The following is a 15,551-nucleotide window of genomic DNA, read 5'->3' as shown; positions in this document are numbered from 1 at the left end:
CACCTGTACTGACCTCGCCTTCTGGATGATAGCGGGGTGAACAGGCAGTGGCTCGGGTGGTTGTTGTCCTTGATGATCTTTATGGCCTTCCTGTGACATCGGGTGGTGTAGGTGTCCTGGAGGGCAGGTAGTTTGCCCCCGGTGATGCGTTGTGCAGACCTCACTACCCTCTGGAGAGCCTTACGGTTGAGGGCGGAGCAGTTGCCGTACCAGGCGGTGATACAGCCCGCCAGGATGCTCTCGATTGTGCATCTGTAGAAGTTTGTGAGTGCTTTTGGTGACAAGCCGAATTTCTTCAGCCTCCTGAGGTTGAAGAGGCGCTGCTGCGCCTTCTTCACGATGCTGTCTGTGTGAGTGGACCAATTCAGTTTGTCTGTGATGTGTATGCCGAGGAACTTAAAACTTGCTACCCTCTCCACTACTGTTCCATCGATGTGGATAGGGGGGTGTTCCCTCTGCTGTTTCCTGAAGTCCACAATCATCTCCTTAGTTTTGTTGACGTTGAGTGTGAGGTTGTTTTCCTGACACCACACTCCGAGGGCCCTCACCTCCTCCCTGTAGGCCGTCTCGTCGTTGTTGGTAATCAAGCCTACCACTGTTGTGTCGTCCGCAAACTTAATGATTGAGTTGGAGGCGTGCGTGGCCACGCAGTCGTGGGTGAACAGGGAGTACAGGAGAGGGCTCAGAACGCACCCTTGTGGGGCCCCAGTGTTGAGGATCAGCGGGGAGGAGATGTTGTTGCCTACCCTCACCACCTGGGGGCGGCCCGTCAGGAAGTCCAGTACCCAGTTGCACAGGGCGGGGTCGAGACCCAGGGTCTCGAGCTTGATGACGAGCTTGGAGGGTACTATGGTGTTGAATGCCGAGCTGTAGTCGATGAACAGCATTCTCACATAGGTATTCCTCTTGTCCAGATGGGTTAGGGCAGTGTGCAGTGTGGTTGAGATTGCATCGTCTGTGGACCTATTTGGGCGGTAAGCAAATTGGAGTGGGTCTAGGGTGTCAGGTAGGGTGGAGGTGATATGGTCCTTGACTAGTCTCTCAAAGCACTTCATGATGACGGATGTGAGTGCTACGGGGCGGTAGTCGTTTAGCTCAGTTACCTCAGCTTTCTTGGGAACAGGAACAATGGTGGCCCTCTTGAAGCATGTGGGAACAGCAGACTGGTATAGGGATTGATTGAATATGTCCGTAAACACACCGGCCAGCTGGTCTGCGCATGCTCTGAGGGCGCGGCTGGGGATGCCGTCTGGGCCTGCAGCCTTGCGAGGGTTAACACGTTTAAATGTCTTACTCACTTCGGCTGCAGTGAAGGAGAGACCGCATGTTTTCATTGCAGGCCGTGTCAGTGGCACTGTATTGTCCTCAAAGCGGGCAAAAAGTTATTTAGTCTGCCTGGGAGCAAGACATCCTGGTCCGTGACTGGGCTGGATTCCTTCCTGTAGTCCGTGATTGACTGTAGACCCTGCCACATGCCTCTTGTGTCTGAGCCGTTGAATTGAGATTCTACTTTGTCTCTGTACTGACGCTTAGCTTGTTTAATAGCCTTGCGGAGGGAATAGCTGCACTGTTTGTATTCAGTCATGTCACCAGACACCTTGCCCTGATTAAAAGCAGTGGTTCGCGCTTTCAGTTTCACACGAATGCTGCCATCAATCCACGGTTTCTTGTTAGGGAATGTTTTAATCGTTGCTATGGGAACGACATCTTCAACGCACGTTCTAATGAACTCGCACACCGAATCAGCGTATTCGTCAATGTTGTTGTCTGACGCAATACGAAACATCTCTCAGTCCACGTGATGGAAGCAGTCTTGGAGTGTGGAGTCAGCTTGGTCAGACCAGCGTTGAACAGACCTCAGCGTGGGAGCTTCTTGTTTTAGTTTCTGTCTGTAGGCAGGGATCAACAAAATGGAGTCGTGGTCAGCTTTTCCGAAATGGGGGCGGGGCAGGGCCTTATATGCGTCGCGGAAGTTAGAGTAACAATGATCCAAGGTCTTTCCACCCCTGGTTGCGCAATCGATATGCTGATAAAATTTAGGGAGTCTTGTTTTCAGATTAGCCTTGTTAAAATCCCCAGCTACAATGAATGCAGCCTCCGGATAAATGGTTTCCAGTTTGCAGAGAGTTAAATAAAGTTCGTTCAGAGCCATCGATGTGTCTGCTTGGGGGGGGGATATATACGGCTGTGATTATAATCGAAGAGAATTCTCTTGGTAGATAATGCGGTCTACATTTGATTGTGAGGAATTCTAAATCAGGTGAACAGAAGGATTTGAGTTCCTGTATGTTTCTTTCATCACACCATGTCACGTTAGTCATAAGGCATACGCCCCCGCCCCTCTTCTTACCAGAAAGATGTTTGTCTCTGTCGGCGCGATGCGTGGAGAAACCCGTTGGCTGCACCGCCTCGGATAGCGTCACTCCAGTGAGCCATGTTTCCGTGAAGCATAGAATGTTACAGTCTCTGATGTCCCTCTGGAATGCTACCCTTGCTCGGATTTCATCAACCTTGTTGTCAAGAGACTGGACATTGGCAAGAAGAATGCTAGGGAGTGGTGCACGGTGTGCCCGTCTCCGGAGTCTGACCAGAAGACCGCCTCGTTTCCCTCTTTTTCGGAGTCGTTTTTTTGGGTCGCTGCATGGAATCCACTCCGTTGTCCTGTTTGTAAGGCAGAACACAGGATCCGCGTCGCGAAAAACATATTCTTGATCGTACTGATGGTGAGTTGACGCTGATCTTATATTCAGTAGTTCTTCTCGACTGTATGTAACGAAACCTAAGATGACCTGGGGTACTAAAGTAAGAAATAACACGTAAAAAAAAAAAAAAATGGACAGGCAGTATTACAGAGTGATAGCCCTTTACAGGCATTATTACAGAGTGATAACCCTTTACAGGCATTGTTATAGAGGAAGAGGAATATTTAATAAGTGCAATAGAGTGAACAGAAACGCACACAATCCTATTCTCTTCCCATCCACACAAAAATAGCCCAAAATAAAATTACAGTTAATGGTGTGTAAACAGGATTATAAACTGGGTGGTTCAAGCCCTGAATGCTGGTTGGCTAACAGCAGTGATATATCAGACCATATACCACGGGTTTGAGAAAACATTCATTTTTACTCTTGTACTTAGGTTGGTAACCAGTTTATAATAGCAATAACTCACCTCAAGGGTTTGTGGTATATGGCCAATATACCACGGCTAAGGGCTGTTCTTGTGCATGACACAATGCAGATTGCCTGGATACATGAGATGAGTTTCCATGGTAACAGTAACAGAGTGATAGCCCTTGTCACAGAGTGATAGCCCTTTACAGCCATTGTCACAGAGTGATAGCCCTTTACAGCCATTGTCACAGAGTGATAGCCCTTTACAGCCATTGTCACAGAGTGATAGCCCTTTACAGCCATTGTCACAGAGTGATAGCCCTTTACAGGCATTATTACAGAGCGATATACCTTTACAGGCATTGTTACAGAGCGATATACCATTACATGCATTGTCACGGAGTGATAGCCCTTTACAGCCATTGTCACAGAGTGATAGCCCTTCACAGCCATTGTTACAGAGTGATAGCCCTTTACAGCCATTGTCACAGAGTGATAGCCCTTTACAGGCATTATTACAGAGCGATATACCTTTACAGGCATTGTTACAGAGCGATATACCATTACATGCATTGTCACGGAGTGATAGCCCTTTACAGGCATTGTCACAGAGTGATAGCCCTTTACAGGCAGTATTACAGATTGATAGCCATTTACAGGCATTGTCACAGAGTGATAGCCCTTTACAGGCATTGTCACAGAGTGATAGCCCTTTACAGGCATTGTCACAGAGTGATAGCCCTTTACAGCCATTGTCACAGAGTGATAGCCCTTTACAGCCATTGTCACAGAGTGATAGCCCTTTACAGGCAGTATTACATATTGATAGCCCTTTACAGGCAGTATTACAGATTGATAGCCCTTTACAGGCATTGTCACAGAGTCATAGCCCTTTACAGGCAGTATAACAGATTGATATCCCTTTACAGGCAGTATTACAGAGTGATAGCCCTTTACAGGCATTATTACAGAGCGATATACCTTTACAGGCATTATTACAGAGTGATATACCTTTACAGGTATTGTCACAGAGTGATAGCCCTTTACAGGCAGTATTACAGAGTGATAGCCCTTTACAGGCATTATTACAGAGCGATATACCTTTACAGGCGTTATTACAGAGCGATATACCTTTACAGGTATTGTTACAGAGTGATATACCTTTACAGGTATTGTCACAGAGTGATAGCCCTTTACAGGCATTATTACAGAGTGATAGCCCTTTACAGCCATTGTCACAGAGTGATAGCCCTTTACAGGCATTGTTATAGAGTGATATACCTTTACAGGCATTGTTACAGAGCGATATACCATTACATGCATTGTCACGGAGTGATAGCCCTTTACAGGCATTGTTATAGAGTGATATACCTTTACAGGCATTGTTACAGAGCGATATACCATTACATGCATTGTCACGGAGTGATAGCCCTTTACAGGCATTGTTATAGAGTGATAGCCCTTTACAGGCATTATTACAGAGCGATATACCTTTACAGGCATTGTTACAGAGCGATATACCATTACATGCATTGTCACGGAGTGATAGCCCTTTACAGGCATTGTTACAGAGTGATATACCTTTACAGGCAGTATTACAGAGTGATAGCCCTTTACAGGCATTGTTACAGAGTGATAGCCCTTTACAGGCAGTATTACAGAGTGATAACCCTTTACAGGCATTATTACAGATTGATAGCCCTTTACAGGCATTATTACAGAGTGATAGCCCTTTACAGGCATTATTACAGAGCGATATACCTTTACAGGCAGTATTACAGAGTGATAACCCTTTACAGGCATTATTACAGAGCAATATACCTTTACAGGCATTACTACAGAGTGATAGCCCTTTACAGGCAGTATTACAGAGTGATATACCTTTACAGGCAGTATTACAGAGTGATAGCCCTTTACAGGCATTATTACAGAGTGATAGCCCTTTACAGGCATTATTACAGAGTGATAACCCTTTACAGGCATTATTACAGAGTGATAACCCTTTACAGGCATTATTACAGAGTGATAGCCCTTTACAGGCATTATTACAGAGTGATAACCCTTTACAGGCATTATTACAGAGTGATAACCCTTTACAGGCATTATTACAGAGTGATAGCCCTTTACAGGCATTATTACAGAGTGATAACCCTTTACAGGCATTATTACAGAGTGATAACCCTTTACAGGCATTATTACAGAGTGATAACCCTTTACAGGCATTATTACAGAGCAATATACCTTTACAGGCATTACTACAGAGTGATAGCCCTTTACAGGCAGTATTACAGAGTGATATACCTTTACAGGCAGTATTACAGAGTGATAGCCCTTTACAGGCATTATTACAGAGTGATAGCCCTTTACAGGCATTATCACAGAGTGATAACCCTTTACAGGCATTATTACAGAGTGATAACCCTTTACAGGCATTATTACAGAGTGATAGCCCTTTACAGGCATAATTACAGAGTGATAACCCTTTACAGGCATTGTTATAGAGGAAGAGGAATATTTAATAAGTGCAATAGAGTGAACAGAAACGCACACAATCCTATTCTCTTCCCACCCACACAAAAATAGCCCAAAATAAAATTACAGTTCATGTTGTGTAAACAGGATTATAAACTGGGTGGTTCAAGCCCTGAATCCTGGTTGGCTAACAGCAGTGATATATCAGACCGTATACCACGGGTATGACAAAACATTTATTTTTACTCTTCTAATTAGGTTGGTAACCAGTTTATAATAGCAATAACTCACCTCAAGGCTTTGTGGTATATGGCCAATATACCACAGCTAAGGGCTGTTCTTGTGCATGACACAATGCAGATTGCCTGGATACATCCCTTAGCCGTGGTATATTGACAATAGACCACAAACCCCAGAGGTGACTTATTACATTTGACTTATTACATTTGTTTTGAGTCTTCTAATTGCGTTGGTAACCAGTTTATAATAGCAATAAGTCACCTCGGGGGTTTGTGCCAAAGCAGCAGCTACTATTCCTGGGGTCCGAATGCAATAATGCACTTACATCACACATGAAACAAAAGATAAAACAGTACATCATATAACATTATTACACCACTACATATCTACAGGCACCCCTTGTTGCGTCGTGCTTTAGAATAGCCCTTAGTCGGGGTATATTGGCCATATACCACATCCCCTCAGGCCTTATTTCTTAAATAACCCATTCCCTATAGAACTTGAGTTCATTAATGGAGAGAGAGGGGGAGAGAGAGAATAAACTACTGCATACTGCCATGTAATGAGAGCCAGAGCATTCCAAGTGCATCAAATGTCTGCCAGTCTATAAGAAAGGCAGAGAGGGAAAGGTGGCAGCCATTTTGAAAAGCAGTTGCAATGAGCCAGTGGATAAGGAACGTGCGGTCATCAGTATCTGGCCATGCTCAAGAGGAGGATCAAAGTACAATGCTTTCAAACCAACATCATTTAAACCATTAACTTTTACCCCAACCCATGACCCTTAACTTGCTCAATAGTTCTGTTGATATAATAGTTTATCCTTTTTAGTCGATATACAAAGCAATAAACTGAACAACAGTTGAAGGTCTTATGTGAATCCACTAATCTCTTATTTCATATAGCTATTAATTATGTGTTATGGACACAGGTTTACAAACTTAAAGACATGTTACATCAGAAAGGGGACATAATGACCCCAAAGTACAGATGCCTGAAACCTGATCTACCTTGAAATATCATGTCTAGACCAGACTTTAATGTTGATGAGAGCTTTACAAGGGTTTCCAAGGGATGACTCTCTAGCCTAACTCCTTGATGAGTGCAAGAGATTGAGCCAGGGTCAACCTGATATCATTGAATGAACCATTGGCGCCATCTAGCGCCAAATGCTCGCAAGGACTTGAAGGAACACGATTCAAATGCACGTTAACAATTTTGTCCTTCCTCAGGTCCCATCCATGTAGAAAAATATGTGTCTGGAAATTGCTCGTATTCACAGACCTAGGATCAGAGTATCCACCCCGAATTCCAACCTTAACCAGGAGGGAATAAACACTCAACTGACCTTAGATCAGTGTCTGGGGGAAATGATTCCTTTCTCGGTATGACATCATCCACTCATTGTTTGTGGAGCTGTCAGTTCCATCACCGACCTAGTACTGTAACGTTAACTACTGTAACGCCATACAAATTGGATTAAATTTAAAGCATTATATCAAGTAAGTGCAAATATACTAGCTACTTTCATGTTTTAGTATTTTAAAACCGTGATACGTGATTTGATCATGTCCGAGTCGGTCACGGTGTAACAGGATGGTTAAATTAGCTAATTTAGCTGTCACTGTCAGGCTTAACGCCGGCTAGCTAGCTAACGCCCTTGCCTTGCAAGAATGGCTAGGAGATTATTGTCAAATGTAAATGTACATGTGATAATCAGATTACCATTGTACAATTTAAGCGAGTTTAAATGAAGGGTTGCGGCTTTCTCTTCAGTCAATGTGGGCTCCGTTAGCTGGCTAGCTTGGCATCGAGCACATAGACTCTAAAAAGAAGATGGAGCAGGACACCGATGACGTTGATTCCCGGGACACCGATGACGTTGACTGCCAACACATGACGTTGACTCCCGGGACACAGATGACGTTGACTGTTGGCCAGCTACTGCTCCATAGCAGAATCAGATGAAACTGGGATGTGGCCAATCAGCCATGTCCCACTCAACCCGTTTGACCTTTCCAATCAACCATATAATTAATTTGGTATTAATAACAAGCTTTTTTTGTTAATGTTGTAATCTCATGATTGTATCTACGTCATGAATCAACGGACAAGAAATAGGCCTACATTTTCTATCTCATCTACCCATTATAGGATCTGACCCAAATTCGTTTTGATCAAAATATAATAACACAGACCTTGATCATGACTCAGTTCCATTACATTACATGTAAGACATTGGACGAAGGTGTCTTCTGTACGGGGGAGTTTTGTTAAAATCCCTGACACTCGGTCTAAATGTTGTAACTCTCAACAGTAAATTGAGACCCTGAGTACCTACATTAAAATATAAAACAGTTAGGGTTGGGGTCCCCCTAGCAGCCTGAGGCCCTAAAACGAGATACAAATGTTGCAGTTATAAAGCAAGTTTTCTGCAATTCTACACATTTTGCCATATGGCGGAAATAACATTTTTAACATATTTCATGCAGTTCTACTTATTTTGCCATATGGCAGAGAATTTCCCCCCTGTTTTACAACTAATGTCCTGCAATTCTACCCGTTTTGCCATGACTTATGCCATGTTAATGATATCTGAGTGAGAGTGACTAACAAAATCAATGGGGGCCCCCTGGGCACGTGCCCTGCGTGACCAGTCGACATTTGGCCATGATAACTACAAGTTTAGATAGCTGGCTAGACTAATTTACCAATCTATAAATTGTTAGCTGACCTGGCTAATTGAGTGACTGTCAGATCATCAAGGACAACAACCACCCGAGCCACTGCCTGTTCACCCCGCTGTCATCCAGAAGGCGAGGTCAGTACAGGTGCATCAAATCAGGGACAGAGAGACTGAAAAACAGCTTCTATCTCAAGGCCATCAGACTGTTAAACAGCCATCACTAACATTGAGTGGCTGCTGCCAACACACTGACTCATCTCTAGCCACTTTAATAATGAAAAATCGCTGTATTAAATATATCACTAGCCACTTTAAACAATGTTGACATACCCTTCATTACTCATCTCATATGTATATTCTGTACTCTATACCATCTACTGTATCTTGCCTATGCCGTTCGGCCATCGCTCATTCATATATCCTTATGTACATATTCTTATTAATTCCTTTACACTTGTGTGTATAAGGTAGTTGTTGTGAAATTGTTAGGTTAGATTACTTGTTAGATATTACTGAGTGGTCGGAACTAACAGCACAAGCATTTCGCTACAGTCACATTAACATCTGCTAACCATGTGTATGTGACCAATAACATTTGATTTGATTTGATTTAACTGACATAAGAGAAAAATAGCTGATGCACAATCAAGTTTTGAACTTGCACCGTGTGTATTATACTATTTTACTCTCAACAGTAAGTTGAGACCCTGACTGAGTGCCTACATTTAAAAAAGAATAAAACAGTTTGGGTTAGCAGCCTGAGACCCTAGGCCAGTGTTCCTCAACTCCAGTCCTCCAGTACCCACAACAGTACATATTTTAGTTGTAACCCTGGACAAACACACCTGATTCAACTCATTGAGGGCTTGATGATTAGCTGATAAGTTGAATCAGGTGTGTTTGTCCAGGGTTACAACTAAAATGTGTACTGTTGGTGGTACTGGAGGACTGGAGTTGGGAAATACTGCCCTAAGCGACCACTTATGTCTCTTATGCCTGGAGCCGGCCATGGGTCTGAACATTAACAAGCATAGCTATGCATCACTAGCGGTACGGTTTTGGAAGCATAAGGACCATTCATATCACTGAGAAATAATAATACCTTTTTTATAAAAAGGTTAAATTGACACACACCTTGATAGGGTTATGCTTAGTGCTCGTTCCCACACAGCCATATCTCCATGTGACAGAGCTTGTTGTTTACGGAAAACAGACAAAAGACAAGAGGTGACCATATGTGCACATTAGCTATCTTTCTGCGAACATCTGTGTGTAAACATAACTCGGGAAGTGTAGTGGAAGTCTATTTTCGTCAGATCGAGGCACCCATACCTGTATGGATCTGTAACTGCTACAGTAAGGTTCATAGCTGTATGGATCTGTAACTGCTACAGTAAGGTTCATAGCTGTGTGGATCTGTAACTGCTACAGTAAGGTGCATAGCTGTATGGATCTGTAACTGCTACAGTAAGGTTCATACCTGCATGGATATGTAACTGATACAGTAAGACCCCATAGCTGTATGGATCTGTAACTGCTACAGTAAGACCCCATAGCTGTGTGGATCTGTAACTGCTACAGCCTCATAGCTGTATGGATCTGTAACTGCTACAATAAGGCACCATAGCTGTATGGATCTGTAACTGCTACAGTAAGGCACCATGGCTGTATGGATCTGTAACTGCTACAATAAGGCACCATGGCTGTATGGATCTGTAACTGCTACAATAAGGCACCATGGCTGTATGGATCTGTAACTTCTACAGTAAGGCACCATGGCTGTATAGATCTGTAACTTCTACAGTAAGGCACCATGGCTGTATTGATCTGTAACTGCTACCATAAGGTGCATAACTGTATGGATCTGTAACTGCTACAGTAGGGTTCATACCTGCATGGATATGTAACTGATACAGTAAGACCCCATAGCTGTATGGATCTGTAACTGCTACAGTAAGGTGCATAGCTGTATGGATCTGTAACTGCTACAGTAAGGCACCATACAGTAAGGCACCATGGTTGCATAGATCTGTAACTTCTACAGTAAGGCCCCATTGCTGTATAGATCTGTAACTTCTACAGTAAGGCACCATAGCTGCATGGATCTGTAACTGCTACAGCCTCATAGCTGTGTGGATCTGTAACTGCTACAGTAAGGCACCATACAGTAAGGCACCATGGCTGTATAGATCTGCAACTTCTACAGTAAGGCACCATACAGTAAGGCACCATGGCTGTATAGATCTGTAACTTCTACAGTAAGGCACCATAGCTGTGTGGATCTGTAACTGCTACAGCCTCATATCTGTGTGGATCTGTAACTGCTACAGCCTCATAGCTGTATAGATCTGTAACTGCTACAGTAAGGCACCATACAGTAAGGCACCATGGCTGTATAGATCTGTAACTTCTACAGTAAGGCACCATAGCTGTGTGGATCTGTAACTGCTACAGCCTCATAGCTGTATAGATCTGTAACTGCTACAGTAAGGCACTATACAGTAAGGCACCATGGCTGTATAGATCTGTAACTGCTACAGTAAGGCACCATACAGTAAGGCACCATTGCTGTATAGATCTGTAACTGCTACAGTAAGGCACCATAGCTGTATGGATCTGTAACTGCTACAGTAAGGCACCATAGCTGTATGGATCTGTAACTGCTACAGCCTCATAGCTGTATGGATCTGTAACTGCTACAGTAAGGCACCATACAGTAAGGCACCATTTCTGTATAGATCTGTAACTGCTACAGTAAGGCACCATAGCTGTATGGATCTGTAACTGCTACAGTAAGGCACCATAGCTGTATGGATCTGTAACTGCTACAGCCTCATAGCTGTATGGATCTGTAACTGCTACAGTAAGGCACCATAGCTGTGTGGATCTGTAACTGCTACAGCCTCATAGCTGTGTGGATCTGTAACTGCTACAGTAAGGCACCATACAGCAAGGCACCATAGCTGTGTGGATCTGTAACTGCTACAGCCTCATAGCTGTATGGATCTGTAACTGCTACAGTAAGGCACCATAGCTGTATAGATCTGTAACTGCTACAGTAAGGCACCATAGCTGTATAGATCTGTAACTGCTACAGTAAGGCACCATAGCTGTATAGATCTGTAACTGCTACAGTAAGGCACCATAGCTGTATAGATCTGTAACTGCTACAGTAAGGCACCATAGCTGTATAGATCTGTAACTGCTACAGTAAGTCACCATAGCTGTATAGATCTGTAAATTCTACAGTAAGTCACCATAGCTGTATAGATCTGTAACTGCTACAGTAAGTCACCATAGCTGTATAGATCTGTAACTGCTACAGTAAGTCACCATAGCTGTATAGATCTGTAACTGCTACAGTAAGTCACCATAGCTGTATAGATCTGTAACTGCTACAGTAAGTCACCATAGCTATATAGATCTGTAACTGCTACAGTAAGTCACCATAGCTGTATAGATCTGTAACTGCTACAGTAAGTCACCATAGCTGTATAGATCTGTAACTGCTACAGTAAGTCACCATAGCTGTATAGATCTGTAACTGCTACAGTAAGTCACCATAGCTGTATAGATCTGTAACTGCTACAGTAAGGCACCATAGCTGTATAGATCTGTAACTGCTACAGTAAGGCACCATAGCTGTATAGATCTGTAACTGCTACAGTAAGGCACCATTTCTGTATAGATCTGTAACTGCTACAGTAAGGCACCATAGCTGTATGGATCTGTAACTGCTACAGTAAGGCACCATAGCTGTATGGATCTGTAACTGCTACAGCCTCATAGCTGTATGGATCTGTAACTGCTACAGTAAGGCACCATAGCTGTGTGGATCTGTAACTGCTACAGCCTCATAGCTGTGTGGATCTGTAACTGCTACAGTAAGGCACCATACAGCAAGGCACCATAGCTGTATGGATCTGTAACTGCTACAGCCTCATAGCTGTATAGATCTGTAACTGCTACAGTAAGGCACCATAGCTGTATGGATCTGTAACTGCTACAGTAAGGCACCATAGCTGTATAGATCTGTAACTGCTACAGTAAGGCACCATAGCTGTATAGATCTGTAACTGCTACAGTAAGGCACCATAGCTGTATAGATCTGTAACTGCTACAGTAAGGCACCATAGCTGTATAGATCTGTAACTGCTACAGTAAGGCACCATAGCTGTATAGATCTGTAACTGCTACAGTAAGGCACCATAGCTGTATAGATCTGTAACTGCTACAGTAAGGCACCATATCTGTATAGATCTGTAACTGCTACAGTAAGTCACCATAGCTGTATAGATCTGTAACTGCTACAGTAAGGCACCATAGCTGTATAGATCTGTAACTGCTACAGTAAGGCACCATAGCTGTATAGATCTGTAACTGCTACAGTAAGGCACCATAGCTGTATAGATCTGTAACTGCTACAGTAAGGCACCATAGCTGTATAGATCTGTAACTGCTACAGTAAGGCACCATAGCTGTATAGATCTGTAACTGCTACAGTAAGGCACCATAGCTGTATAGATCTGTAACTGCTACAGTAAGGCACCATATCTGTATAGATCTGTAACTGCTACAGTAAGTCACCATAGCTGTATAGATCTGTAAATTCTACAGTAAGTCACCATAGCTGTATAGATCTGTAACTGCTACAGTAAGTCACCATAGCTGTATAGATCTGTAACTGCTACAGTAAGTCACCATAGCTGTATAGATCTGTAACTGCTACAGTAAGGCACCATAGCTGTATAGATCTGTAACTGCTACAGTAAGGCACCATAGCTGTATAGATCTGTAACTGCTACAGTAAGTCACCATAGCTGTATAGATCTGTAACTGCTACAGTAAGTCACCATAGCTGTATAGATCTGTAACTGCTACAGTAAGGCACCATAGCTGTATAGATCTGTAACTGCTACAGTAAGGCACCATAGCTGTATAGATCTGTAACTGCTACAGTAAGGCACCATAGCTGTATAGATCTGTAACTGCTACAGTAAGTCACCATAGCTGTATAGATCTGTAACTGCTACAGTAAGGCACCATAGCTGTATAGATCTGTAACTGCTACAGTAAGTCACCATAGCTGTATAGATCTGTAACTGCTACAGTAAGGCACCATAGCTGTATAGATCTGTAACTGCTACAGTAAGTCTACCTTTTTCATTTGAATGATTCTTTCCCGCTGAAAGATAAAGACCATATGTTTCGAAAGCCGCATCGCAGGTGATGGTTATTGAAGTTTCTAAACATTAATACACAGCTTCGGTGTTGTAGTTCACATGAGGCAGTCATGGGCGAAGCTAATGGCTGAGAACTGAAGGGAGAAGGCAGAATGCCGCCTAGAGTTTTCGAGCGCTAATAACAACCCAGCTTAACATAGGCATAGCATAGATACTGTCACTACTTTGTTTCTTACTTTACATTTCACAGATAAAGGACACATTGTCATGAATAGTTGTCCCTTTGTGTTCACATGGTTCCAGTGTGACACCCCCAGTAGCTACTATCCACACACACACACGCATGCACACACACACATCTTCAAACTCATATTGACTTGTTCTCTCTCTCTCCCTCTCTCTATAGCATGGCAGATAAACAGGATAAGAGTGAGCTGAAGGCGGAGCTGGAGAGGAAGAAACAACGCCTGGCCCAAATCAGAGAGGAAAAGAAGAGAAAGGAGGAGGAGAAGAACAAGAAGAAGGATGTGAGTAGAGAGAATAGAAGAATGATGTAGAACCTGCTGACTGCTGGCTTGATGCAGAGGAGAGGGGGCTATCAGTATATGATTATTACAGTATCATGTTATAGCCAACATGCAGTATTTATTATATTACTGTCTCCCTGTCCCTGCCATTCAACAAATCCGCTCACGGTACCTCACCCCCCTTCCCCCCTCTCCCCCTGTAGGGGTCTGACTCTAAGCGGGGAGGGGAGGGGGGTGCAGCTGGGGCACCAGACTCGTCTGACCTGGAGAAGAAGAGGAGAGAGGCTGAAGCTCTACTGCAGAGCATGGGGATCGCCCCTGATATAACCAATGGTAAGGAGACACACACACACACAGTTTGTATTCTAATTTAACATTCATCGTCTGTGTTTAACATTTGAGTGTTACACCAATATAATTTCCTTGTCCTGTCTTGGTTTTGTTGAATTGTTAAAGAATTCTTCACATCTTTTCTGTTGTTTTCTCTTCTGGTTTTGATTCAACCTTTCAGCATGAAGCCTCAGCATGTCACTTACACCTACTTTTCTCTCTCTTCTCCTTTTATTTCTTTTCCTTTTTTGTATCTTCCCCCCTTTTTTATTTTATGACTAACCAACTGATCACTCACTCACTCACTCACTCACTCACTCACTCACTCACTCACTCACTCACTCACTCACTCACTCACTCACTCACTCACTCACTCACTCACTCACTCACTCACTCACTCACTCACTCACTCACTCACTCACTCACTCACTCACTCACTCAACAGCCCAGCCTCTGAGAGTAATAACAGAGGATACGTGTTTGTTTCACTATCTAGTCCCCGCCCCTATGTCTCCCTCAGCCAAATCAATGTGCAGCGAGACAGGAAGCCAGGACTCTGGAGATGGAAACTCTAGGTATGTGTGTCTATGTGATTAACTACACTGAACAAAAATATAAACACAACATGTAAAGTGTTGGTCCCATATTTCATGAGCTGAGATCCGAGATATTTTCCATACGCACAAAAAGCTTATTTCTCTCAAATGTTGTGCTAAAATGTGTTAACATCCCTGTTAGTGAGCATTTCTCATTTGCCAAGATTATCCATCCACTTGACAGGTGCGGCATATCAAGAAGATGATTAAACAACATGATCATTACACAGGTGCACCGTGTGCTGGGGGGCACTAAAAGGCCACTCAAAAATGTGCAGTTATGTCACACAACACATGCAGTTGGCATGTTGATGGCAAGAATGTCCACCAGAGCTGTCGCTAGATAATTTCATGTTAATTTCTCTACCATAAGCTGCCTCCATAGTCGTTTAAAATCTTTTTTG

At 43.3% G+C, this 15,551-nt stretch overlaps 1 protein-coding gene across 7 annotated transcripts in view; it reads left to right on the top strand.

Annotated features, from left to right (window-relative positions):
* The window catches only part of LOC112260817 (dynein, cytoplasmic 1, intermediate chain 2a-like), a 35,511-nt gene that overhangs the window by 4,590 nt on the left and 15,370 nt on the right, over window positions 1–15,551 (top strand). For 3 of the 7 annotated variants that reach the window (XM_042328949.1, XM_042328947.1, XM_042328944.1), the window contains exons 1-4: window positions 7,188–7,327; window positions 14,101–14,221; window positions 14,425–14,554; window positions 14,997–15,126. In XM_042328949.1, the coding sequence (XP_042184883.1) occupies window positions 14,102–14,221; window positions 14,425–14,554; window positions 14,997–15,126 (380 nt within the window). In that variant the 5' untranslated portion in view covers window positions 7,188–7,327; window position 14,101. Of the gene's footprint in view, window positions 1–7,187; window positions 7,328–14,100; window positions 14,222–14,424; window positions 14,555–14,996; window positions 15,127–15,551 lie in introns of those variants that run through there. The other 4 variants (XM_042328950.1, XM_042328948.1, XM_042328945.1 and 1 more) reach the window with 2 other exon arrangements.

This window comes from Oncorhynchus tshawytscha, linkage group LG10 (genome assembly GCF_018296145.1).
Source record: "Oncorhynchus tshawytscha isolate Ot180627B linkage group LG10, Otsh_v2.0, whole genome shotgun sequence".
Taxonomy (NCBI): Eukaryota; Metazoa; Chordata; class Actinopteri; order Salmoniformes; family Salmonidae; genus Oncorhynchus; species Oncorhynchus tshawytscha.
The sequence above is the reverse complement of the archived record's forward strand: the minus strand, read 5'-3'. Positions and strand labels throughout refer to the sequence as shown.